General features: G+C 41.2%; 1 protein-coding gene across 2 annotated transcripts in view; it reads left to right on the forward strand.

Moving 5' to 3' along the window:
* Positions 1-27,440, forward strand: part of CARS2 (cysteinyl-tRNA synthetase 2, mitochondrial) — a 98,017-nt gene that overhangs the window by 58,347 nt on the left and 12,230 nt on the right. Inside the window, exons 8-11 of one of the 2 annotated variants that reach the window (XM_089693583.1) lie at positions 591-724; positions 4,256-4,323; positions 21,209-21,275; positions 26,698-26,836. In XM_089693583.1, the coding sequence (XP_089549709.1) occupies positions 591-724; positions 4,256-4,323; positions 21,209-21,275; positions 26,698-26,836 (408 nt within the window). The remainder of the gene's footprint in view (positions 1-590; positions 725-4,255; positions 4,324-21,208; positions 21,276-26,697; positions 26,837-27,440) is intronic. The other variant, XM_089693584.1, reaches the window with a different exon arrangement.

The raw sequence follows: 27,440 nt of genomic DNA on the forward strand, positions 1-27,440 counted from the left end.
GAGGAAAGAAAATTGCTGGATTCACCCATCAGCACTGTCCGTGTTGATGGAGAAATTATTCTGCAAAACTACTGTGTTCTCCTCTGGGTGGGTGGGTTGGGGTGCAGGGAGCCGAGATTATTGCTAGCAGCTATAGCCTGTGGCAATAGTCATGTAAAAATCCAACATGCTGGTTGTACCCAAAATGATCAATGGATCCACTTTGGTACAATCAGCCTGCCCATGCATGGATTGAATCTTGGCCAGTCCCTGCTGAACTGACCAAGATTCAAACCATCTGTGGCTGCTTAAGATGCAAGTGGGGACATTTGGAATCAAAATGTAGGACCTGAATACCTGTGAAAACAATTACTTTCACATGCAGTGCTGGAGCACAGTGCACAATAGATAAAGAGTACCTGTGTAGTTTTAGCAAGCCTTTAACATGCAAGAAATTATCAGCTAGATTTGTTCTGTATAATTGACTGTATCGGGGCATTATTAGCAAGAATAATGATGACCTTTAGGCTTCCAAAATAGTTGTTAAATCTTTTAGGTAATGTATAGTGAAGTATACTTGTTTATGGTGGTACTTTCTATTTCCCTTACAGCTCTGTGTTTGGGAAACAGCTTGACATTCACACTGGTGGGATTGATCTAGCCTTTCCACATCATGAAAATGAGATTGCTCAGTGTGAGGCCTATCACCAGTGTGAACAGTGGGGAAACTATTTTCTTCATAGTGGTATGTATCCTGACAAAATAAGTACAAGATAAATGTTTTGTTTGAGTTTATTCTCAAAAGTTATTTCAATATGGAAGGCATTGGGGCATGAGCTACTTCTGTTTAGTTCTCAGTCCTGCTTGGCTTACACATTCCATGTCAGACTTATTTACTTTACTTTTACTTGCATTACTTATTGATATCCAGTATGGCTGTGGTTGATGGAACATAGCTCAAAAGGAGGTTAAACACAAATGCACGGTTTTTGTATATATTAAAAAGACAGCCTTAAGGGCTTGTTAACGCCAAATCACAGTATGTGTGCATTTTCCACACCAAGGTTCAAAACACACTGGGTGTGCAACAGCTGTGGGTGTCAATACATCCCTAATGACACTCCAGACTCACAAAAGCAATGTTTGTCTGCAGTGAATCGCATGGTATTGCATTACCATGAGATTTGGTGCAGTGCACTTTTGAACAGTAGTGCATGCACTCCTTTCTTGAGATCCAGTGCGATTTCAGCCCATTCGTATGCACACACTACTAGTGAGAGAAGTAGAATATTCTGTTTGTGTGGACTATAATAGAACTACATAAAGGTATATATTTCTTTTTGTCAGTATCATTGGTGAATTGGCCACATTGCATAAATATTAGTAAGTACCTTATAGCTGGACAAATCTTAGAATTAAAGAACTAAAATGAGTAGCCAGTACACCTTCAAAATGTTAGCTTGTATCTGTTATTAGTCTGTTTTGTGGTTCAACAGAAGCAGATGTTTTTAAGCTATTTAAATTTGCCTGTTGGCTTCTAACTACAACTATAAGTTTTACTAGCTCCTAAATTTATATATTAATTTAAATATACACTATATTGCCAAAAGTATTGGAACATCCCTCCAAATCATTGGATTCAGATGTTCCAACCACCTTCATAGCCAACGGTGTATAAAATCAAGCACCTAGACATGCAGACTGCTTCTACAAACATTTGGGAAAGAATGGGTCGCTCTCAGGAGCTCAGTGAAGTCAAGCCTTTTTACCATGATAGGTTGCCACCTGTGAAATAAGTCCATCCGTAAAATTTCCTTTCTGCTAAATATTCCACAGTCAACGGTTAGTGTTATGATAACAAAGTGGAAGCAACTCAGCCACGAAATGGTAGGCCACGTGAAAGGTCAGCGTATGCTGAAGCACAAACCAACTGTCTACAGAGTCATTAGCTAAAGACCTCCAAACTGCGTGTGGCCTTCAGATTAGCACAACCGTGCGTAGAGAGCTTCATGGCATAAGACTGGGATGCCATTAAAGTTCGTGTGTGTAAAGGCAGGCGTCCCAATACTTTTGGCAACATAGTGTACCTACAATCACCTATAATAAAATTGTTAGTCATTTCCCCTTCTTTGTAAGAACATGGCATTAGCCCATTAATTTATATTTCAGTTGTACAGCATAGGTATAAAAAGTAGGAGGAGGAAGCAACTCAGAAGTAACTGATTGGTATTACATAGACAGGTTGCAAAATCAACAAAAGATGTACTTGACTTGATTCCTGCCCCCACCCCCTTTAAATAATTCTAACTGCGGAGCTGTGAAGCATAATTCCATTTGGATGGTTGTATGAGGAAAAGAAGTAGGGCAATGCAGCAGCCATTCTCTGAATTCCACTACAATTAGTGTAAGATTAGCTGGCACAAATCCTTTATGCTTAGCTGCCAATTACTCTTAAAGTTTTATTTTTATTATGAATACAGACATTGAAAGTAGGGCCTACAACAACACTAGTGCAATCCTTTGAAGATTTTCTAGCATTGGCTGTAGTAAAATGTATTATCATGCATGGCTAGACATACACAGATGCTTAGCATTATGCTAAAAGGAACCTTACACACAGAGTATTTAGCATTGCCATGGCTGCATGGAGTTGTACTGCATCCTCAGATAGACCTTTCCTTTTTTTTTCATGTGTACAGAGCTGTAATACAACCACAACATTCTCAGGGCTATGTCACATTTACAGTATGTGCATGCAGAGATGCATGGTAGTAAGGTATATGATTGTTCTAATGTGCTTTTATAGTGACACCAAACTGTGGTTAAAAAAAAATTATGTATTTTCAAGTATGTATTCTCAGGGATGTGCAAATTATATCGCCCAATGCCCGGGACATGCAGTTGCAGGCGCCGGGCAGGTAGGTTTTTTTTTTTTTAACATTTAGCCCTTCTGCGGGCAAGCAGCAGGGCTTGTCAGGTGGAAGAATTCAGGTGGCTCAGCTGCCCACCCAATTGCTTTCACACACTGCACTAAAGTGCCTGCCCCCCCTGTGCGCACACCTCTTTTCTGATTAAATAAACTGTATATTTATTTCAGGTACTTATATAGCGCTGTCAATTTACGCAGCACTTTACACATATATATTGTACATTCACATCAGTCCCTAACCCTCACGGGGTGTACAATCTAAGGTTCCTAACTTACATTCATACATACACATATTAGGGCCAATTTCGACAGGATCTAATTAACCTACCTTTGGAGTGTGGGAGGAAACTGGAGCACCCGGAGGAAACCCACGCAAGCAGAGGAAGAACATGCAAACTCATGCAGGAGGCGCCATGGTCGGGAATCGAACCCATGACCCATTTACTGCAAGGCAGACGTGATAACCACTAAGCCACTGTGCTGCCCATATGACAACATTTGGTCCAAGATGCACCTGTACCTCTTAGATTTCACCCAAAGCTCCACCTTGTAGTTTATTGCTATCTGTGAACCAACTAGTGCCCTTGTTTACTTTACCATGGTAAATCTTGACTGTGAAATTGATCTACATCCAGCAACTTTTACCTCCATCTCTCACATGATTCCAAAATGTAAATCCTTTGTAATGGATTAATAAAGCTGGTTAAGTTGTTTGTCATCTATGCTAAGCAGAGGCATCCATTTTATGGTATTGCTCATACTTCCAGGATGATACATTCTAGTGCATTAATAAAGCTGGTTAAGTTGTTCCCATCCTCTCTGCTAAATAGAGTCAGCCATTTTGTGGCATTGCTCATACTTCCAGGATGATAATACATTCTTGTGCATTAATAAAGCTGGTTAAGTTGTTCCCATCCTCTCTGCTAAATAGTCAGCCATTTTGTGGCATTTCTCATACTTCCAAGATGCTGCTGCTTTCTAGTTGATTAATAGGCCAATTCTTCATAAGTTCCACACTGTCTCCAGTGTGTATTACTCATAGATGCATATTTAAACACACCTGAGGATATTCTAGTTTTCCTTAAATCTTGCCTTGTGTCCATGTGGATTTCGTTTTATTCCCAGTTCCCTCCTCTGCACGTTAATCATTTTTTCTATCACAGTTTTTCTTTGCTTTCCTTGCGCTATGAAGGTGACTTCATGGGCCACTTTTATTTTTATTCCCTTCTTTACTTTCCAACTTCTGTGTGTCAGTACATTTTATTTTATTTTTAAGTAAAGTTTTCTCATTCAGATTTATTTTAAATGACAAAATGAGGACATTATTTTTTCTCTTCTTCTATTTAGGACATTTACATCTGAAAGGAAATGAGGAGAAAATGTCAAAGTCTTTGAAAAACTACATTACAGTGAAGGTAATACCTGTTTCCACTGGTATTAGTGCTTCCTTCCTTTATTCCCATACTGATTTTCAGCTAATGACTGAGCCTTTCCCAAACGGCTTTACTGTGGTGTTTGGGAATCACATCTGCTGTATATAAGCTACAAATAATTCATATGGGAGTGCATTGTTTTTTCTGTTATCAGTCTGGAAACAAAACCTGCTGCCTTGTCTAGCATTTAAATTAGTTTTAATTCAGAGGTACACTGAGGTGAAAATCTCTTTATACAGTACAAATGTGTTATATGGATTCATGTGCCAAACATCTGTCAGGATGAGTGTGTCATTTGGAAATGTTCACCACTAAGTGAAGTATATCCTTGATCATTGCTTTGTTTTTCTTCCCAAACCTGTAGAGCATTATCTCCCTAGGCTGGCTTCTATCCCAGCCTACTCATAGAATAATAATTATGTCCATAGTTTCCTCTTAAATGGTCCATTTGACTGTTAAAGGCTCTTCAGCCTTTACAAGAAACCATGAAATTTCCATCTGGGCATATCGTGGAAGCCGGGTAGCCAGAGAATTGTAATTTTTTTTTTTTAGCCTTTTCATTTTATTCTGGTAGCAAATGTTTTCTGACACTAGGCTGGATTCACACCTGTCCAGTCCAGTGCGTTACTTTAATACATTTGCTTCAGTGTGGGTTATGTTAAGGAAGCCTATTCAGCACACCAGGATGGACAATATATTGGACATGCACCATTTTTAGTAACACTGTGTACCAAAGTAGTGTGCTGCAAAATGGGTGTGTTGAGGTTCCATTACCAATAAATGGCACCGCAGTGCACCAATGAACATACTATTGTTGTAACACATACACTATATTGCCAAAAGTATTGGGACAAATCATTGGATTCCAGTGTTCCAATCACCTCCATGGCCACAGGTGTATAAAATCAAGCACCTAGGCATGCAGACTGCTTCTACAAACATTTTGTGAAAGAATGGGTCGCTCTGAGGAGCTCAGTGAATTCAAGTGTGGTACCGGGATAGGTTGCCACCTGTGCAATAAGTCCATCTGTGAAATTTCCTTACTATTAAATATTCCATGGTCAAATGTTAATGGTATGATAACAAAAAGGAAGCAACTGGGTACAACAGCAACTCAGCCACGAAGTGGTAGGCCATGTAAGATGACAGAGCGGGGGTCAGCACATACTGAAGTTCATAGTGCGCAGAAGTCGCCATCTGTCTGCAGAGTCCATAGCTAAAGACCTCCAAACTTCGTGTGGCCTTCAGATTAGCACAACATCAGTGCATAGAGAGCTTCATGAAATGGGTTTCCATGGCCGCAGCTGCATCCAAGCCTTATATCACCAAGTGCAGGGCAAAGCGTCAGATGCAGTGGTGTAAAGCACGCCACCACTGGACTCTAGAGCAGTGGAGACATGTTCTTTACACTTGCCTGACTGCATTATGCCAAGTGTAAAGTTTGGCGGAGTAGGGATTATAGTATGGGGTTGTTTTTCAGGGGTTGGTCTTGGCCCCTTAGTTCCAGTGAAGAGCATTTTGGACAATTTCATGCTCCCAACTTTGTGGGAACAGTTTGGGGATGGCCCCTTCCAGTTCCAACATGACTGCACACCAGCGCACAAAGTAATGTCCCTAAAGATATGGATGAGCAAGTTTGGGGTGAAGGAACTTGAACTGGCCTGCACAGATTCCTAACCTCAGCCCAATAGAACACCTTTGGGATGAGTTAGAGCGGGGACTGCAAGCCAGGCCTTCTCATCCAACATCAGTGCCTGGCTTTACAAATGCTCTTCTGGAAGAATGGTCAAATATTCCCATAGACACTCCTAAACCTTGTGGACAGTCTTCCCAAAAGAGTTGAAACTGTTCTAGCTGCAAAGGGAGGGCCAACTCAATATTGAACCATACTGACTAAGACTGGGATGACATTAAAGTTTATGTGCATGGTTGATAGATTCACTCAATATGGGGCTGACTCCTCTGACTTAAATTTTGACATGCTTATGTCTGCCAGGTGTGCCTTACATCTACACCTGATAAAGGTTACACGGCTGGACATGTACACTTCCAAACAAAAATTTTTTGAACAAGGTGACAAGAATGGTAGGTTGCTGGCCATGTTATCCCAACATGATGCTCCCCCTTACTATGGTCTCTGAGCTTACCTCCCCCACAGGCGGGACTATCACGAATGCAGAGGGCATTCTCAAGGAATTTCATGATTACTATCAAAACCAATACGCATCCACTGTAGCTTCTGGGCTTGCCTCTGTGGATCTCTCATCTCTTCTGTATCCCATTGCCCTTGGTTGGCTTTCAGATGAGGAGTGAACCCTCCTGGTACACCGCATTACTTCGGAGGAGGTTTTATCTTTGATCCAGTCCTTCTCTTCTGGTAAGGCACCTGGCCCCGATGGCCTGCCCATAGAATTGTACAAGGAACATGGCTAAATGCTTGCCCCCTTCTGGTTTCTCTATTACACGCACTCCACACGGACACCCTCCCTCGTTCCATGTCGGACGCACATGTGGTTCTTATATACAAATCTTCTAAGATCCCAAATCCCGCGCCTCCTACAGACATTAATAGTGCCCCTTATAATGACCTAAAAATACTGACAAAATGTCTGACCAACAGGCTTAATCCCCTCCTACCCTCGGTAATTGACTCAGACCAAACATGGTTCATGGCATGTAAGTCTATTGACATTAACCTACGTAGACTGTTCACAAACCTTCATGCCCATCATAATAATCAGGGTTCTAGAGTGATTGCCTCGCTAGATGTTGAAAAGGCATTTGACACCGTAGAGTGGCCCTATTTATGGGAGATCCTTAGGAGGTTGGGATTCCCTCTGGTTTTCAACAAATGGCTACAGTCAATATACTGCTCCCCAACTGCTGCCATTCGTTTGGGAGGTCTCCTCTCTCCTACATTTACTCTGTCTATGGGTACTAGACAGGGCTGCCCTCTCTCCCCAGCACTTTTTGCTATTTCCATGGAGCCATTGGCCAAGGCAGTATGAGTGTCCCCACTCATTAAAGGCCTGAGGCTAGTGTGGCTGGAGGAGAGGGTCACCCTGTATACTGACTACATTTTGCTGTTTCATAATGATGCTGGTTCCTCTCATGTCTTGAACTCTTTCTCAGTTCTGATGGGGCTCAGAGTGAACTGGTCTAAATCCCAACGTTTTGACATTGATCCCTGGGCCTGGCAGAGCGCAGTCTCAGATCTACAACTGCAGTGGGTGGAGGAGTTTAAATACCTGGGGGTGGTAGTTTCCAGAGAAGTGAATGATTACATATCCTTGAACTTGGCTCCAGTGGTCCACTCTGGTAAGGCTAAACTGAAAGCATGGGAGAATCTCCCCTTGTTCCCCCTGGGTTACATTAACCTCATTAATTAACCGCTTCCTGACTGCCCTATAGCAGAAATACTGCTACAGGGCGACACAGGTGCGCAAAATCACGCGCGTGTGTATGTATATATGTATATATATATGTGTGTGTGTGTGTGTGTGTGTGTGTGTGTATATATACAGTGGGGATCGAAAGTTTGGGCACCCCAGCTAAAAATTTGTATTAATGTGCATAAAGAAGCCAAAGAAAGATGGAAAAATCTCCAAAAGGCATCAAATTACAGATTAGACATTCCTATAATATGTCAACAAAAGTTAGATTTTATTTCCATCATTTACACTTTCAAAATAACAGAAAACAAAAAAATGGCGTCTGCAAAAGTTTGGGCACCCTGCAGAGTTAATATCTTGTACTGCCCCCTTTGGCAAGTATCACAGCTTACAAATGCTTTTTGTAGCCAGCCAAGAGTCTTTCAATTCTTGTTTGAGGTATCTTTGCCCATTCTTCCTTACAAAGTCTTCCAGTTCTTTGAGATTTCTGGGCTGTCTGTCACGCACTGCTCTTTTAAGGTCTATCCATAGATTTTCAATTATGTTGAGGTCAGGAGATTGTGAAGGCCATGGCAAAACCTTCAGTTTACGCCTCTTGATGTAATCCCCCGTGGATTTCGAGGTGTGTTTAGGATCATTATCCATTTTTAGAAGCCATCCTCTCTTTAACTTCAGCTTTTTCACAGATGGCATCAAGTTACCATCCAAAATTTGCTGAAATTTTTGAATCCATTTTTCCTTCTACTCGTGAGGTGTTTCCTGTGCCACTTGCTGCAACACAACCCCAAAGCATGATTGATCCAACCCCATGCTTAACAGTTGGACAGAGGTTCTTTTCATTAAATTCTGTGCCCCTTCTTCTCCAAACGTAGCTTTGCTCATTCCGGCCAAAAAGTTCAATTTTAACCTCATCGGTCCACAGAACTTGTTTCCAAAATGCATCAGGCTTGTCTATATGTTCATTTGCAAAGTTCAAACGATGATTTTTGTGGTGAGGACGTAGAAGAGGTTTTCTTCTGATGACTCTTCCATGAAGACCATATTTGTACAAGCATCTCTTTATAGTGGAATAGTGTACCACAACTCCAGTGTCTGCCAGATCTTTCTGAAGGGATTGTGCAGTCAAACGTGGGTTTTGAATAGTTTTTCTCACAATCCTGCGAGCTGTTCTGTCTGATATTTTTCTTGGTCTTCCAGATCTTGCTTTAACTTCCACTGTTCCTGATGACTGCCATTTCTTAATTACATTCCGAACAGATATTGACATCTGAAAACGCTTTGCTATCTTCTTATAGCCTTCTCCAGCTTTGTGAGCGTCAACTATTTTCAGTTTCAGTTTTCTAGACAACTACTTAGAAGAACCCATGGTGCTGATTGTTGGGGCAAGGTCAGATGAGTCTGGGCATTTAAAACCTTTGAGATTGACATCACCTGGTCTTCCCAGACGATGATTGAGAACAATCCATGACACTGGCAGGTCTCAGCTTTGCAAAGGGGGCAGTGCATGCTATAAATTCTGCAGGGTGCCCAAACTTTTGCAGACGCCATTTTTTTGTTTTCTGTTATTTTGAAAGTGTAAATGATGGAAATAAAATCTAACTTTTGTTGACATATAAGAATGTCTAATCTGTAATTTGATGCCTTTTGGAGATTTTTCCATCTTTCCTTGGCTTCTTTATGCACATTAATACAAATTTTTAGCTGGGGTGCCCAAACTTTCGATCCCCACTGTGTGTGTGTGTGTGTGTGTATATATATATATATATATATATATATATATATATATATATATATATATATATACACACACACACACGCACGCACGATTTTAAATTTTCGGTAAGGGGGCACGTGCGCCCTACCAGCGCTGCGGCTGTCAATCACCAGGTCCCAGCCGGTGATTACTCACTGGCACCCAGTGATTGCCGATCACAAAACAGTTCTCCTCCCTGTCAGCTCATGCAGTTTGCTTACAGTGAAGCACACGGACAGAGCACTTAGTAAAACAGCACACAGTTAACCATTTTATCGCCCCTCATGTTAATCCCTTCCTGCCCAGTTCCATTAGTACAGTGTCAGTGCTTTTCTTTTTAGTACTGGTCACTGGAGATGTCAGTGACACCAAGTCAGTTCTCCCCCCAGTGTCAGAATGCCCGCCGTAGTCCCGCAGTCCCGCTATAAGTTGCTGATCGCCGCCTTTACTAGTAAAAATAGAAAAAAAAAAATCTCAGTATATATACTACCATTTGTAAACACTATAACTTTCATTCATGTAAACCAGTTAATTTGCACGTATTGAGATTTTTTTTTTAGCGAAGACATCTAGCAGAATAAATTTTGGCCTAAATTTATGACGAAATTTGATTTTTATAAATTTTTTTACTGGACATGTTTAATAGCAAACAGTCAAAAATATTGTTTTTTCCTCAAAATTTGCAGTCTTTTTTTTTTTTTTTGCGCAAAAAATAAACTCACAGGCAATCAAGTACCACCAAAAGAAAGCTCTATTCGTGGGAAAAAAGGATGTAAATTTCATTTGGGTGCAGCGTTGCATGACAGTGCAATTGTCAGTTAAAATAACGCAGTGCCGTAACGCAAAAAATGGCCTGGTCAGGAAGTGGGGTAAATCCTCAGGAGGGCAAGTGGTTAAAATGAAAATCCTTCCCAAATTGAATTACTTACTTTGTAACTCCCCTAACTGGATTCCCAAGTCTTTTTTCACCCACCTAAATAGATTATTTTCCTCTTTCTTTTGGGGTCTTTGACCCCCAGATACAAATTATTCACTCTAATGTGCCCTACCTCCCAAGGAGGTCTGGCCCTTCCAGTTTGTCACAAATATTTTCTTGCCTCCCAACTGGTCTCTAGCTCATGGTTGTTGACACCAGATATGTCTATCTCTGCTACAAAATTGGAAGCCGCAGTAGTGCGCTCTATGGAGGCCCTCCAATTTTTATTGTTTCAAAGCCCTAGAGCTCCTTATGATCTGATTCCTTCCATGCTTTATATCCTTAGGGCCTGGAAAGTTGGCCTCACCTGTGAAAGTTATCCTACCTCTGCCATATCCCTGAATATCCCTTTATGGAATAACCCTTCTTTGCCAGACTTTTACCAGCTTCCTGATCTCATAGCATGGACCAAGCATAACATCAAAACTGTAGTGTATGTGGTTTCAAATTTATCTGTATGTCTCAGAATATTTTATGTCTTATCACAATGTCCCCCCTTCGTACACTTTTAGGTACTGGCAATTGTCCCATGCTTTCAGAAGCTAATTCCCTACTGCTACTCTCCAGCTGCAGAGCTCTGAATTGAAGGGAATATTACACCATGTTCGCACAGAAAAACCTACCTCGAACCTATATACTCACCTTCTCTGAGTTTCCTCCCCTGATTTGTCACTCCTCCTTCAAGGTTGGGCCCGTGATGTTCCTGGGTTGGACTCAGAGGTTTGGAATGATGTATGGGAATTTCCCTTTAAAAAAAACTAGTGTCTTTGAGACCACCTTATACAGTTTAAAATTGTCCATAGGGCCTACCTTACCCCTTACAGGTTGCAAAAAACAAATATCTCTTTTTCTCCGGAGTGCTTGCCTGGTGGCTGCACCCTCAGGACTTTATACATATTTTCTGGACCTGCCCAGCAATTGCTACTTTCTAGATGCAGATAATGTCTGTTGCTAACCTCATGGTGGATGTTCCTTTAACCCCATCCTCCAGAATCTGTTTGTTTGGTTGGTTTAGTGGAGGACTTAGTTCCTGGGGTGGTGGACAGGATGATTGCGGGTCTTTTACTGTTTTATGCCAGAAAATCACTCTGTGTTGGAAAACGTTGGCTCCCCCCTCCACCACTTTCTAGAAACAGTAGGTTAATGCCATTTTACCTTTGTACAAAGATACTTATCGGCATAGAGGGTGCCCTAAAACGTATTACAGAGTCTGGGCGAAATGGTTAGCAGAACCTTCAACAGCTACTGACTCCTGACCTCACTGCATTATTAGTGCCCTTCCTGGAGCCTCATTTATGAATGCATGGAAGGGGGGGCGGGCCCTGGGGTACTGGGGGTGATATGTCTAATTGGCTTAAATTGTTGGTCACGAACAGCAGCAACTGTTTTATTCTTCTTTTTTGTTTTACTGTACATTATGATTGTGGGCCGAAACCCTGACTGCCAATTTGCTTTGTTTTTCACGAAGATACCACTGCGTGGGTTAGTGCCTGAAGATGTACAAACCCTGGCAAAAGTATGGAATCGCCACTGTTGGAAATGTTCATTCAATTGTTTAATTGCGTAGAAAAAAAGCCAATCACAGACATGCCTCAAAATTCTTTTCATTTAACATTTCAACCAATTTCTGGCTTTAAGAAATGCTTAAAAAAAAAAAAAAAAAGAAGAAAACTGTAGTCAATTGCAACTGTTTCTACAAAAAATATGGAATCACTCAATTGTGAGGAAAATATTATGGAATCACCATGTACTTTGCGGCTCTAAAACAAGCATCTGCATCAGATTACATCTGATAATTAGTCTGCAGTTAAAAAAAGAGTGCTTGCACACCTTGATGAGCTGTTGCACGAAGCTGATTGACATGAATCATGGCTCCAACACGAGAGATTGAGTCAGTTTAAACAAAGGAGAGGATTTTAACCACTAGCCTACAGGGCACTTATACCCCCTTCCTGCCCAGGCCAATTTCCAGCTTTCAGCACTGTCACACTTTGAATGACAATTGCGCAGTCATGCAACACTGTACCCATATGAAATTTTTATCATTTTTTTGTGACAGATAGAGCTTTCTTTTGGTGGTATTTAATCACCTCTGGGTATTTTATTTTTTCTTCATCAAACCAAAAAAATTTTGAAAACAAAATTTTTTTTTCTTAGTTTTTGTTATAAAAGTTTGTAAATAAGGGATTTTTCTCCTTCACTGATGTGCGCTAATGAGGCTGTAGTGATGGGCACTGATAGGCTGCACTGATGGGCACTGATGAGGAGGCACTGGTAGGTGGCACTGATGGGCATTGACAGGCATCACTGATGGGCACTGAAAAGCAGCACTGATACATGGCACTGATTAATGGCACTGTTAGGCGGCACTGACTGGCACTGTTAGGCGGCACTGACTGGCACTGTTAGGCGGCACTGACTGGCACTGTTAGGTGGCACTGACTGGCACTGTTAGGTGGCACTAATGCACACTGATAGGTGGCACTGACTGGCACTGATAAGTGGCACTGATTGGCAGCACTGATAGGTGGCACTGATTGGCATTGATAGGTGGCACTGATGGATGACACTGAAAGGCAGCTCAGATGGGCACTGATATGTGGCATTGATGTGCACTGGTATGCACTGATATGTGGCATTGATGTGGCACTGATAGGCACTGGCACAAGGCACTAATCGGCACTGACAGCTGGCACTGATGGACTTTGACAGGTGGCACTTCTGGGGTTACACTGATCATCAGGGCACACTGATCATCAGTGCCCTGATGATCAGTGTACATGTCCCCTCCGCGGAAAGCCGATTACCGGCTCTCCTCTCCTCTCGAGCTGTCAGCGTGACAGCTCGAGAGGAGAGAAATGCCGATAACCGGCATTTCCGTGTTTACATGTGATCAGCTGTGATTGGACACAGCTGATCACATGACCGAGCTGACATCTTCGGCTCTTTCCATGACTGGTGATCCGCTGTGTCTGAGAGAGACACAGCGCACCACCGATCGCCGCGCTGTGCGCTCCCTGAGCCGCACATGCGAGGTGAGAATGGGAGGACGTCATATGACGTCCTCTCAGAACGAGAGAACCACCTTGCTCCCGTCATTGGACTATATGGCGGGCGGGAGGTGGTTAAAACTTCTTCAAGAAGGTAAATCATCACAGAATGTTGTAAAAGATGTTAGTTGTTCCCAGTCAGGTGTGTCTAAAATCTGGACCAAGTACAAATCAAATGGGAAAGTTGTAAAAGGGAGGCGTACTGGTAGACCAAGGAATACATCAAAGTGTCAATATAGAAAACTTACACCAATATGCCTTGAAAACAGAAAATACACAACAAAACAAATGAGGAACAAATGGGCAGAAACTGGAGTCAATGTCTGTGACCAAACTGTAAGACATCGCCTAAAGGAAATGGGATTTACATACAGAAAAGCCAAACAAAAACCATCATTAACACCTAACAAAAATTACAAGGTTACAGTGACCTAAAGAAAAGCAATCATGGACTGTGGATGACTGAATGAAAGTGATATTCAGTGATGAATCACAAATCTGCATTGAGCAGGGTGATGATGCTGTAACTTTTGTTTGGTGCCGTTCCAATATAATGTATAAAGACGACTGCCTGACAATTGAATGAACATTTTCCAAGAGTGGTGATTCCATACTTTTTCCCAGGGGTTTTACATGTTCATGTTAAGTGTATTTTTCTAGGAAAACAATAAAAAGAATAAAAAGTGCAAGTGCATGTAAAGGCAAGCGTCACAATACTTTTGGCAATATAGTGTAGTTATGAATTCAGCACTAGGACTGGCCTATATGAACATTTTTAGTTGCTTTACCTGAGAGATTTAAACACTTGGTGTCAATTGCCTCATTGGAATCAAATAGTAAGTGGTTAAAGTAGATGTAAATCCTAACCAGATGACAGTAAATTGGCTAAAGTAGCCTGTATCATAAACAATAACTGTTTTTTTAATTGTTTTAGAAAAATCAAAGGTTTTTTTTTGAGAGCTGCTACATAAGAGATTAGAAGTCAAGTAACAGTTGCACAAAAAGTATTTGCTATTAATTACAGCTCCTCTACAGGTTTGAAAGATAAGAAAAATAATTGATCAATACTCTTTTAAGATTGCTTGGAGAGTCTTCCCATTTTTTAGGGGAAAACCTGTGAGACTAAATCCATGAGAATGATTACCAAGCTATCACCCAAAATCTTCTGCAGTAGTGATTTTCTGTGGGAGATTTCTAATCTGTGAGATTAAAATTATGATTGTATCCCTTTTTTACAGTATGGTTTAAGGTCATTGAGTAAAGGGAGAGAGCCTTGATGCAGGGTGTGAGAGTTTAAAGTGATATTAAAAGTATTTTTTTTAAATAAAAAGCATGTCATACTTGCTCTGCAGTGGTTTTTCAAAGAGCAGCCCCAATCCTCCTTCTCAGGTTCCCCGCCAGCCCTCCCCCTTCTATGTACCCCCATAGCAAGCTGCTTGCTATGGGGACACTTGTGCATGCTCACGCCCAAGCCTTGCTCTGTGTTTCTATTGACATACAGAGAGAGGCTTAGTCCAACCCCCATCCCCGCTCCCTCCTCACTGACTGTGATTAATAGCCAATGGCTCTTGCTGCTATCTCTGAGTCATTGAGTAGGGAGAGAGCAGAGAGAGCTGCTGCTCCTGCACACATCGCTGGATCAAGTCTGGGCTCAGGTAAGTATAAGGAAGGGGGGTGAGGTTGGAGCTGAATGCATGAAGGTTAAAAAACCATCATCCTTTACAACCACTTTAAAACCTGATCAGGAGCTGTGTCTGGAGAGGCTTAGCAATACCTACAGGATTATATTCATGTGACTGCAGAGCTTGAACAGTACTCATAGGAGTATATCTACATGGCTTTACAACTCAATAATACAGGTAGCATTATTAGAATGCAGTGGTAAACATTTGCTTTGAGCTTTGTTATTGTTTAATCACATTCGGAAGGTACTGTATCATTTATAAATTGAATTGGTGGAGACGTATAAAGCCCAACTCCAGGAAAAGTAAAAAGTCCTTTTTTTGCAGCGAGTGTTTATGCTTAGGGGATGGGAAAATCACTTTTACCACACCTTATCGTCTGCTCTGGCAAACTGCAATCCCTATCCTCCAACAGAGAACTGTCCCTCAACGTTTTCATGTCTAGTGCAGGACTATGGTCACTGAATTGGTTTTGATGATGTTAGGGGCAGCATCCAACCAGAGTTTTTTTTTGGGGGGGGGGTGTTTCAGCATTTTTGTTTGTTTTTTTTTTTCAACCACTTGCCGACCAGCCACAGTACTTATACTGCGGCGGGGCGGCACTGCTATACAAAATCACGTATATATATATATGATTTTGCATTCGGGTAGGGGCTGATCGTGGGTGTCAATCACTGGGACGTAAATTTCATTTGGGTGCAGCGTTGCATGACTGCGCAATTGTCAGTTAAAATAAAGCAGTGCCGTAACACAAACCACTTCTATAACCGCTTCCTGAATGCCCTATAGCAGAAATACTGCTACAGGGCAGCATGGGTGCGCAAAATCACATATATATATATACACACGTGATTCACGCTCCCATGGTTTTCAAGCCCCTCCCAGATAGCGTCAGATTGCCCGTCAGTACTCCAGTAATCACATTTAACCCCTTGAATGCCAGGAACATGCTCATACACAGTAAACCTCCATTGCTAGTATAGTGTCTGAAAGGATCAATATCTTTGATCAGATCAGCACTATTCCAGCGTTCACATTAGTATAGTGTCCCCAACAATGCAGCGTTAGCGGGATCAGCCCCAGCACTTGCCAGCACCTGCGTTTAGCCCCTACGCTCCCCCCCCCTTCACCCCCAGTAAGTGCTATGTCAGCAGGTCACTGTCACTTGATTACATAGCACACAAAGCCGCAGTGTTCGCAGTATCAGTACCCGTACTTCCCCAATTCACTGCCCGACCCGGAATTCAGGTGGAAACAACAAATTTAACTACTCCTCTAATTTTTTGGATCTGTTTTTCATGGAAGATCTGTATGCATTTATTGTGCATCTAAGCAATTTATATGCATAACAATTTATCGTCGCCAACCCAAATTCAAATCTTGCCAGACCATTCACGTGGAAACCCATTACGGTTTCCAAATTAAAATTTTTTTGGGGTCTAACCCTCAACATGGGCATTACTAAAAAAAAAATGAATTGCAGTTGTATTGGTCCACAGACCCGATTCATCATATGCCTGTGTTCTCTGCTGCCATGGCCAGGCATAGATATGAGAGTATAATGTGTTTTATGCATTTCAACAGCAATACACTCTATCGTCCTTGGAGTGACCCTGAATTTGACCAGCTCCACAAAATTCGGCCCCTTGTAAGTCACCTTAACCAAAAATTTGCAGATGTCTATACTCCCCAGCAAAAAATCTGCGTTGATGAGTCCCTCATTAATTTTTCTGGCCACCTTGCATTCAAATAATTTCTCCCCAGAAAGATATGGGGTCAAGATGTATAAGACCTGTGGGAGGGCAACATGCTGTACATTAAAGTTTTGGTTTTACAAGGGGTCACGTGGAGCCCCCCGGATGCCCAGACTACATGGGGAGCAGTGGCAAGATAGTTTGGGACTTGCTGTCATCCTTTTTCCATATGGGGTACCACTTATCTGTGAACAATTTTTATTCAAGTGTGCCACTATTTAGAGATTTTTACAATCTTGGAATTGGCGCACGTGGCACCGTGCGACCTAACGTGTGCCCACCATTAGAAGTGGGTGGATGCAGGGCGGTATATTCTAATGGTGGGCATACCACACACTTTTTCTGGCAGATATTTCTTCTCTTTTTTTCATTCAGCCCACAGGCTGCATACAAAAAAAAGAACATAGCATATATACCCAACAAGGATCAGCGATGTATTGGTACATCACTGGACTTTGACTGGTTATACCAGGATGATGCCTACAGCTGCAGGCATCATCCCGATACTGTTTCTTTCAGCCGGCGATCGGCTTTCATGTAAAAGTAATCCTAGTGGCTAATTAGCTGCAGGATTGCTTTTGCAAGCAGCAGAAGACAATGACCCCCTCCCCAGCTGCCTTCCACGGCCTTCTCGGGCAGTCCTATGCCATCAGGGGAACCTGAGAATGCAGCCAGTGTTTCTACCGGATGACCATAGAGCTGATTGGAGACCGGAATGGCGCTAATCATCTCTATAGTCTAAGAAATCGGAAGCTACGAGCATTTCATCTCTTCAGTTTTGCAGGATATAAACCGTGCCATTTGTAAATTGGGAAAGCATCTTATCACACTGATCTTGGTGAGATTAGATAATGTAAGGGCAGAGGAGATATCTAGAGTCTGATAGACCCCTGATTTCTCAAAAAAGAATATATGACAATGCCCACTGACATTATAGGGGATTTTTGCATTCCCTCTGATAGCATTAAAAGTGATAAAAAAACATAAAAAAAAAACATAAAAGAGACAGTGTAAAAATAATAATAAAAAAAAAATCACCCTCACCCCCCCCCTCCCCACACACGCGCGCGCTCGTGCCTGCGTGGGCGAGCGTTGACCCTGTGCCAGTGTGTAAACAGCGGTTGCACCATGCATGTGAGGTATCGTCGCGAATGTCAGATTAAAGGCAGTAATTCTAGCACTACACCTCTGTAAATCTAAAATGGTAGCTTGTAAAGGCTTTAAAAGCGTTGGCTATGGATATTAAAAATGTTTGCAGTTTGTCGCAATTGCATGGGTCATGCGCAGTGTTTGGTATCCGTTTACTCGGCATACCATCATATTTTATATTCTACCAAATAATGGCCAATATATTGTGTTTTTGTGCATTAAAAGTAAAAAAAAGCGTATTTTTTTGTAAACAATCTACACTTGAAAAATCGCTGCGCGAGTACTATGTGACATAAAAAATTGCAGCACCCACCATTTTATTTACTAGGGTGTCTGCTTTAAGAAATATATAATGTTCAAAGTAATTTCCTGGCAAAAAATACTGATTTTTGGCATCTGAACGAAAATTGTCAGAAAAGGCTTGGTCTTCAGGTGGTTAGAAGAGTGAATGATGTGTGGCATAAACTTCTAATGCTGGGCATAAAATGCCCCGACCCCCCAAAAAGACCCCTTTTTGGAAAGTAGATACCCCAAACTATTTGCTGAGAGGCATGTTGAGTCAATAGAAGAATTTATTTTCTACCACAAGTTTTTGGAAAATGACAAAAAAAATTTTATTAAAATTTTTTTAATATATCATTTAAATGACAACTTTGTGTAAAAAAAAAAAAAAAATGTTTTTGGAATTTTCCAAATATTTGTGGGAAAAATAAATAAATCTTCCATGGACTCAATATACCTCTCAGCAGATAGCTTAGGGTGTCTACTTTCCGAAAAGTGGTCATTTGGGGGTGTTTGTACTATCCTGGTATTATAGCACCTCAAGAAATGTGATGAGCAGTCAGACAGTAAAAGCTGTGTAAATTCCATTATCTATACCATAGTTTGTAGACGCTATAACTTTCACACAAAGCAATCAATATACACTTATTGGGATTTTTTAACCAAACACAAGTAGCAGAATACATTTTGGCCTAAAATTACAATGGAATTTGAGTTTTTTGGATATATTTTATGACAGAAATGTGAAAATATTTTTTTTTCAAAACTTTTTTTGTTTATTGCGCCAAAAATAAAAAGCGCACAGGTGAACAAATCACACCAACAGACAGCTCTATTTGTGTTAAAAAAAGGACATAAATTTCATTTATGTACCATATTGCATGACTGTGCCATTCTCAGTTAAACTAGTGCATCAAATACCACCAAAAGAAAGGTCTATTTGTGTGAAAAAAAGGACATAAATTTAATTTATGTACAGCATTGCATGACCGTGCAATTCTCACCTAAACGAGTGCATCGCTGCATAGCAGAAAATGGAGTAAATTGCAGTATCTATACCATAGTTTGTAGACGCTATAACTTTCACACAAAGCAATCAATATACACTTATTAGGATTTTTTTTTACCAAAAACATGTAGCAGAATACATTTTAGCCTAAATTTATGACTAAGTTTGAATTTACTATATATTTTTTATACCAGAAAGTAAAAAATATTGTTTTTTCTTCAAAATTTTCGGTTTTTTTGGTTTATAGTGCGAAAAATAAAAAGCGCACAGGTGATCAATACCACAAAGAAAGCTCTATTTGTGTGAAAAAAAGGTTGAAAATTTCATTTAGGTACAGCCTTGCATGACCGCGCAATTGTTAGTTGAAATAGTGCAGCGCCATTGGACATTTCGTTATTGTATCTGTTTTTGTGTTAATGTTCTGCTCTGCCCCTGCGTGGGCGTATCTTGAGCTTGTTGTATTCTTAAAACAAAATTTTCTTAATAAAAATATTGAAACAGATATAATGCAGCGCCGAATAGCAAAAAGAGGCCTAGTCATTAGGGGGGGTAAATCCTCTGGCGAGTAAGTGGTTAAATTGAAAATATTTTTGTTGCTGGGCAGAATAAAAGCGTGGCAATAATGCATTTCAGCAGCATCTCCATTGAACTTTATTGTAGCAAAGATGCTGCTTTTTGCATTTAAAAAAAAGTCCCTGACCCTTTTCAAAAATGCAGGTGCTCAAACAAGCATAGATGTGTACGTGTCCAATAGGAAACCATTGACTGTAGTGCATCTCTGCTCAAAGCACTTAAACTCATTGGTGTGAACCAGGCCTTATAAATACATTTAATAGCTGCGTAGAGAGGTGTTGCCCGGGTACGTTGTTGAAGATGAAGTATGATAGCCTTTAAACATGCAGGAGGTCAGGTTTTAAAGGTCTTGAAGGAAGCATAGAGGGAAATTTTATATGTTTGCGACACATAAACAAATTCTTTTGTCACATTAAAAATATGCATCAAGGTGTAAATATGTGGAATAAATGAAAATTGTGGAGTAAAGCATCACAGGAATGTTTCCCTAAATCTGCAATGGAGTATAGAGTCTACCCATAGCCATATATGTTGTGCTTAAGGGCAGGTCCACCACACATGTAGCATTTTATCTAGGAAATTCCATCTATGCTAACACATTGTAGAGTAGAAAGTGATGCTTTTTGATATTATGACTCAGTTAAGGTACCACCAAAAAGTACAGTTTTCCAAGGCTAGAAAAAAATATAAAAATATTATGCTCTTGGCTGTGCCAGAACATGTATCTGTGTGTTTTTTATCAGGTAGAGTCTATGAGCCCCCCTCCTACCCCAAATCCTCCTCCTATGTTACCATATATTTCAATTTCTGATTGGATGATAGGAAAGAGCATTTAAGTGAAGATATCGACCCCAAGTGTTGATTATTATGATTACAATGTTTGAAGTCTGGTGAAGAAAGAGGGCAGAAATTTAAGAAATTCTGTATAATGTCCGAGTTGGAGATAACTAAATATTTCAAGGCTGGATACTTTCCTTCATGTGTTTCATGTATCTGTCCTGATAATATAGAGGGGGAGGGAGGGCACAGACACCACAGTCTTCCCACCAACTTCCAGTTATCCTAAAGCAGAACAAGTGCTGACAAATTTTCTTATGATTTTCTGGTTTAGGAATTCTAGTCTAAGCAGTCCTTCCACCTTCAAAGAGATACAATGTTAAAAACTGTTTTGCCATTAGATGCTATAGGTTCTTTAAAACCTGCGTAAGAACAAAATGATTGTGCGATCTTATATGCTTACTTTTCAGGAATATTTAAAGTCTTATTCAGCAGAAGAGTTCCGTATGTTTTGCTTGCGATCTAAATATAAATCAGGTAATGATGTTGATTCGATTCATAATTTTATTGGTGGAGCTGACTTTGTGGTTTCTTATAGTAGACAGGTTTTGTTAATAAAAGACACCTTTGTTTAAGTATAAAGTGTGTAAACCCTAAATCGGGGTGCTTAACCTGTGGCCCACAGAGCACTCTGACATGGCCCGGGACCTCAAACCAGGGAAGCACAAGCCTGGGGTCAGCAACCCATTGACCACGATCTAGGCTTGCCAACCCAGCATCCCAGAGCATCAGAGTGCATCGAACCGGCATCAGCATGGGAGGAAGCAGGCGGCCACAGAGGGAACAGGAGCTGCATAAGCCGAAGCTTCCTCTGTATTTCCAGCTGCTGATACCAAGTGCACTTCGCATGGGACCTTTCTAGCATCTGGGGAACCGATACCAGCAGATGCTGGAAGAGGAAAATAAGTTCCGTGTATTAAACAACACATACACTGTGCTTTTGCAGTGGGCATATTAGCACCTATAAAAGGGTTAACAACTATCAGGCTGCTGCCACTTGCAGCCTTCCTGCGGGTTAGCTGCACTGAGCTACAGAAATCTGAAAGTGCACCACACCCCCAAGATATAATAGAAGTCTAGTGAAAAGCATAGCTAAGTCACAGCAAAGCCCATACAGTGCACCCGCAGTTCAGGTAAACCACAGCACATCAGTGTGAAAGCAGACTTATAGGGGGCTCAGGACAGAACGGCTCATGTTTGCGGGGTAGTAAAACCCCATTGTTGAGACTTGTTTTCACCACACCCCTCCAACCACTGGTGTAGTGTCAGGGATCGTGATGGCGAGCCCATCCCATGCTGTAGAGGTTCCGTGCAGCCTCCCTGTTAGATTCTGTTTTCACTTGGACTTGGACAGGAGGGGCAGTGGGGGCGGCATACAGGAACCTATCCTCCCCATTTTCTCCAAGCAACCGCTGAAAGACGGCTTTTCTTCCTCTCCCTCCCACCACTATTTAGCGGCTGCAGGATGAAAATGTTCATTATGCTATTCAAAAAAAAAATTTTTATTCTGAACCATTTCATTTCATTGTGGCCCGTGACCAGTTACTGAATCACTTAGGTGGCTCTTGCTCTTCAAAAGGTTGAGCACCCCTGCCTTAAATCAATTTTTCAGTGTTTGACATCATGCATTATACAGTTTTCTTAAATGTCAAGGTGAAATGGAAATAAAAATGAGTACATCTCTACAATACATGCACATTTTACCATCACTTTTTAGCACACTGCAAGTAAAGAAGAAATGTTGATATGTCAGAATTATATTGTGCTCCTGCCTTGGCAACACAGCTATGAATTCCTAAGCACGCAGCGTCAGGCCTGCCTATGTAATTTTTGATAGTTTACAAAGAAAACCCATTTCTTCAGCACCAACCTGCCTTTTACCCTAACCAGCTGCAGTATTTCTTTTCTGGGCGCAGAAAATTATTACCACGTAAGATGTTCTGGCTTAGGTCAGCACTCCTCTGGCCGCTTCCCTCTGAGATACATAGGCCAGAATAAGACACAATAAGCACTACCCTCTTGCACAGGAAGGGAGATGAGGAGCTAGACAATGGATGGGCTTTCAAAACCCTTTGTCAAGTAGGAATATCCCTTACATTTGCAAGGTTCACCCTGGATTAGGTTAGATCTGAATTCCTGCCCTTATCTGATAACTGTCTTAGGAGCACAGTTATCTATTTCCTTTGTGTCAAAGGAAGAATACTTGAAAGTCATATCTCCATTTTGGGGCCAGCTCTCAGGGGTTCCCACTGGTCTGAAGAAGCTGAGATGCGCAATGGGGCACATGGAAAGACTGCTGTCCCGAAATGTCATCGCACCAGAGCCGGCAGAGGAGAGACTTTTATTCCAACCTGTTCACAGTTCCCAAGCTGAACAGAGACGTCTGGCCCATTCTAGGCCTCAGCGTCTCAAGTTCCTGAAAACATTGAGATTCACTCTGGAGTGCTCCTGATCAGTGTTGCTTTGCTTTATCAGGGAGCCTTCCTGATAGTGGATATCAAGAATGCCTGTCCGCATATCCAAGTTTTCCAGCCTCACCAACGGTTCCTGCAGAAGAAGGTATGGCTTCCACAGGGGAAATGCCTGTCTCTTGTAGCCTTGGTGGAATTCCTGAGGTCATTGAAAAGTCATTTAATTTAGACATGCATGAATGTACTGGAGAAGATAGTAGCCACCTTCAATGCGGTCTCTTTTGCTGTGGCATACATCAATCATCAAGGAGGAGCAAGAAGCCAAACAGCTCAGGAAGAAGCAGATCAGAATCTGTCTTGGGCAAAACTTCATGTTTCAGCTCTTTTTTCTGTGCATATTCTAGAAGAGGGAAAATGGCAGGTGGATTCTCTCAGCCTTCAACAGCTGAATACAGGGCAGAATGGTCCTGGAGAGATTTTTCTGTGGTGGGGGGTGCTGTATGTGGATCTCCTGGCATCCAGACTCAACAGCAAACTGGACAGGTATGTATCCGATATCAAGGATTCTCAAGTGTTTGTGATAGATGCCCTGGTGGTTCAACAGAATTTGTTTTCTTGGATCTGTACCTTCCCTTTGCTCCAAACTCTAGTGATCCTTGTCACACTGGCTTGGCCAAGAAGGATATGGTATGCTAACATTGTAAATCTCTTGACAAATGAGCTGTGGATTTTTTCATATCTGCCAGATTTGCTGCTGTAGTCACTGGTTTTGACGGCATTGCTGTAGAATCTCAAATCTTGAGGGACACCAAAACAAGGTGGTTTTGAGGCCTCGATCTTCTTTCTTACCTAAGGTGGGTTCTGTGTTCCACCTGTTCAGGACATTTATTTTGCCATCCTTTTGTCCTAATTCCAAGCATCCTAAAGAGGAGGTGCTTCACTCTTTAGATATTGTCTGAGCTGTATGAGTTTATCTGGAGTCTACTGTTTAGCTTCAACAGTTATTTTGACAGTCTGCTTCCCTGTTTTTTCTACCCAAGGCTCCTTTTTGAAAGTGGAGTTGTCAGCTCATTTCATAGGCAGATGGTATCAGGGGCAAGACTCTTCCTTTCCCTGTTAAAGCCTATTCCACCAATAATGCCAGTCCTTCCCAGGCTATTCAGCATCAAGCTTCTGCTGTTCAGGTTTGTAAGGCTGTTATAGTCTTCTCCATAAATGTTTATTAAGTTCTTTCAAGTTGATGTTTATGCCTCTGAAGACACCAATTTTAGGCAGAAGGTCTTGCGGGTGGCTTTATGGAGAGGCTTTTCCCTCCTCTGCTTTGGGGACTTAGACTTGCTGGCCTTGTTTAAGTGTTGCCCTCTCCTCATGTTCATTGCATTGGGACATCCAAAATAGTCAAGTTTATTAACTACTGTTTTTTTTAATGTATGATTAAAGTGTTTGTTCACCTAAAACTTTAAAGATAACCTAACACTTGACCCCCTTCCTACTCCCCCTCGTCCCCACTGTACCTACCACCACTGATCCTCAGTTTTCAGGGCTCATGCAGGCACTCCACACCATGTGATGGTGCTGACCAATCAAAATCTTTGTTGTCTGTCCTGGCAGCACAGGACAGAGAAGAGAGCAGAAGGGGGATTTTAAATCCCTGGACTGATGGAACAGCTGCAGGAGCCCTGACAACTGAGGATGGTCAGCGATAAGTACAGTGGGGACTGGGGGAAGGGGGTCCTAAGTAAGGTTACCCTTAAAGTTCCTTCCCCTCTTGCTGGTTTTTCCTCAATACTTGCTACTTAACTGAGGATTAGTAGAACTGGGAGAGGTTATACTTAAGTGGGGAATTTTTTGTCCATTGAACTGAAGGTGACAGCATGACCCAAGTGGTCAAGATTATTAATGCCTCTGTGTCCCGTGATGTACTCTAAGAAATTGATTTTACAGGTCAAACCAAAAAATCCTAGTTTTGTGCTTTTCCAACAAATGTAATAAAACCCTTTCACTTGTATATTTAGCAGGTCAAAGGGAGCAAATAAGAGAAGTTTATTGTTAGGGTTTACATACACTTTACACAAATCATTTTTTGGGAATCTTTTGCAAAGTTTCTTACCAATTAATCTTGCAAGCAGCAGCACTTCCTGCATATACTTCTGCAGGCTGATAATGCTATGCCACTGGCTCACAATTGGCAGAAGCATTGTCAGCCTGCCATGCAACCTCCTTCATTTGGTTGTTCGGTTGCATATCAAGCCTATTCGCAGCCCAATGGCCAACTTAAGGAGTTTGCAAGAAAGGCTGACAACTCTGCTGCTAATTGTGAGGCAGTGGCTTAACATTGTCAGCCTGCAATAAGAAGTGTTGTTACTTGCAGGATTAACTGGCGTAACGTTCAGTGCCTCCAACTCCCATTATCCAGTAAAAGTGCTAAATTACATTGATATGAACTAGCCATTACTGGACAAGAAGTTAGCCATGTGTTGGAAATTTTTACTCCACTGTATGTCTTTTTGTGTCAAATATCTATTATTTTGTTAATTTCTTTGTTTTTTTTAATAAATGCCATTGAACTCACTTTTATATAGACCAATTTATAAGTGATGTCCTTTTATAGCTTATTAATGCTTCTGTTTCTGTATTGATTAGCTGAAAATATTCAACACAGTGGACAGGATCCCTTTGTTTCTTTACATAATGTCTTATGGACAAACAGAGCAGGGCTTGGGAGCGAGCCTGCAGGAGTGCCCCCATAGCAAGCGGCTTGCTATGGGGCAGTTGCCAGTGGGGAGGAGGAAGGAGCGCCGGCGGGGGACCCTAAAAGAAGAGGATCGGGTCTGCTCTGTGCAAAACCATTGCACAGAGCAGGTGAGTATAACATGTTTATTTTTTTTTATATATATATATTTTTTTTCCTTTTTAGAATCATTTTAAATGGTGTTCCCTTTGGGGACAAATATACCAGTTGAAATCTGTAAATGGATGTAGGTAGTGTTCTATCAGTATAAACGTGAGAAAAGGTCTATCCCTAAAAGTTAATTTTGCAAAATAATTTGCCTTCCCATTGTGGTAACTCAGTTTTCCAGTCTATAACAATCTCTAATAGATTTGGCCTGAAAAGGGTGATCTTGGAATTGGGAAATCATGCCATAACGTGTGTTAACAGGAAACTAGTCATGGGAGAAATACATGGACAGTATAAAAATAAGGTATAAGAACTTTTCTCAGATTTTATTTTTTCGATTCATGATTTTTCTAGTCCAGATAGCACAGACAGCTACCATTTTCAAGAGCTCAGCAATGGCAGACCTTGGTATTTCTCTCATGTGTGCTATACATAAAAAAGACTGAGATCCTTTAGATAAATTGAAGCTTGGATATTGTTGTTTACCTATTTAATAAACCTGGTAGCTGATGTGTAATAGTGATCTCTGAAAGTTTTATTTAGCCAGAAATGTATTAATGTTTGTGTTTTGTTTTAACATGATATTTAGCTGTAGAGTACAGCAAAGATTCCATAACTGAAGCAAGAAATACCCTTAAGATAATTTTGTCATTTATTGATGATGCCAAGGCATATCTAAAAGGCCAGCTCAATTGCCAGCCGATTCAGGAGGATATACTCTGGCACAGGTAAATTTATGGCCAGCATTAGTACAATGATAGCACCAGGATTAGGTTACTTATTTTCAAAAAAAGCGACAGTTATTTTCAGTTGAGCCCTATGATATTTAATTTTACGGTCACATGGCTGAAAAATTAGTGCCTTATGCAGGCCATAGATGGTTCGTTTATTGGCTGATTTTTCGTCTGAAAAACGAAACATTGTTCGTTCTGCAAACAGATGTTGCCACCAATGATTGCGAAAATTGCCCGCTTTTCACGAATTTTCCAGCATGACCGATAAACGAAATGAGGAACCGCAAAAATCGTCCGATGCCATTGCCCCACCAAAAATCGGCCGATAAACGAACCGTCGATGGGCCTGCATTACACATGTGTAAAGCTTTGTGATTTCAGACTGATGTACCCCCTGGATGACAGGTGCATGACCTTGGATATTGCTTAATGTTACGTTTCAGAGATCCATCTTGTGCTTTTTTCAATGTTTTATTGGTGCTAGTAAAAATGTGTGCTGTGCAGATACTGTACATGGGCAAGCATGGATTTATTGTTTTTGTATGTATTAGTATCATTTTTGGTTAAAAATAAACCTGTTGGCATTTGCAAAAACTTT

Source organism: Staurois parvus, unplaced genomic scaffold (genome assembly GCF_062004578.1).
Source record: "Staurois parvus isolate SC_StPar_1 unplaced genomic scaffold, SC_StPar_1.0 ptg000634l, whole genome shotgun sequence".
NCBI classification, from domain to species: Eukaryota; Metazoa; Chordata; class Amphibia; order Anura; family Ranidae; genus Staurois; species Staurois parvus.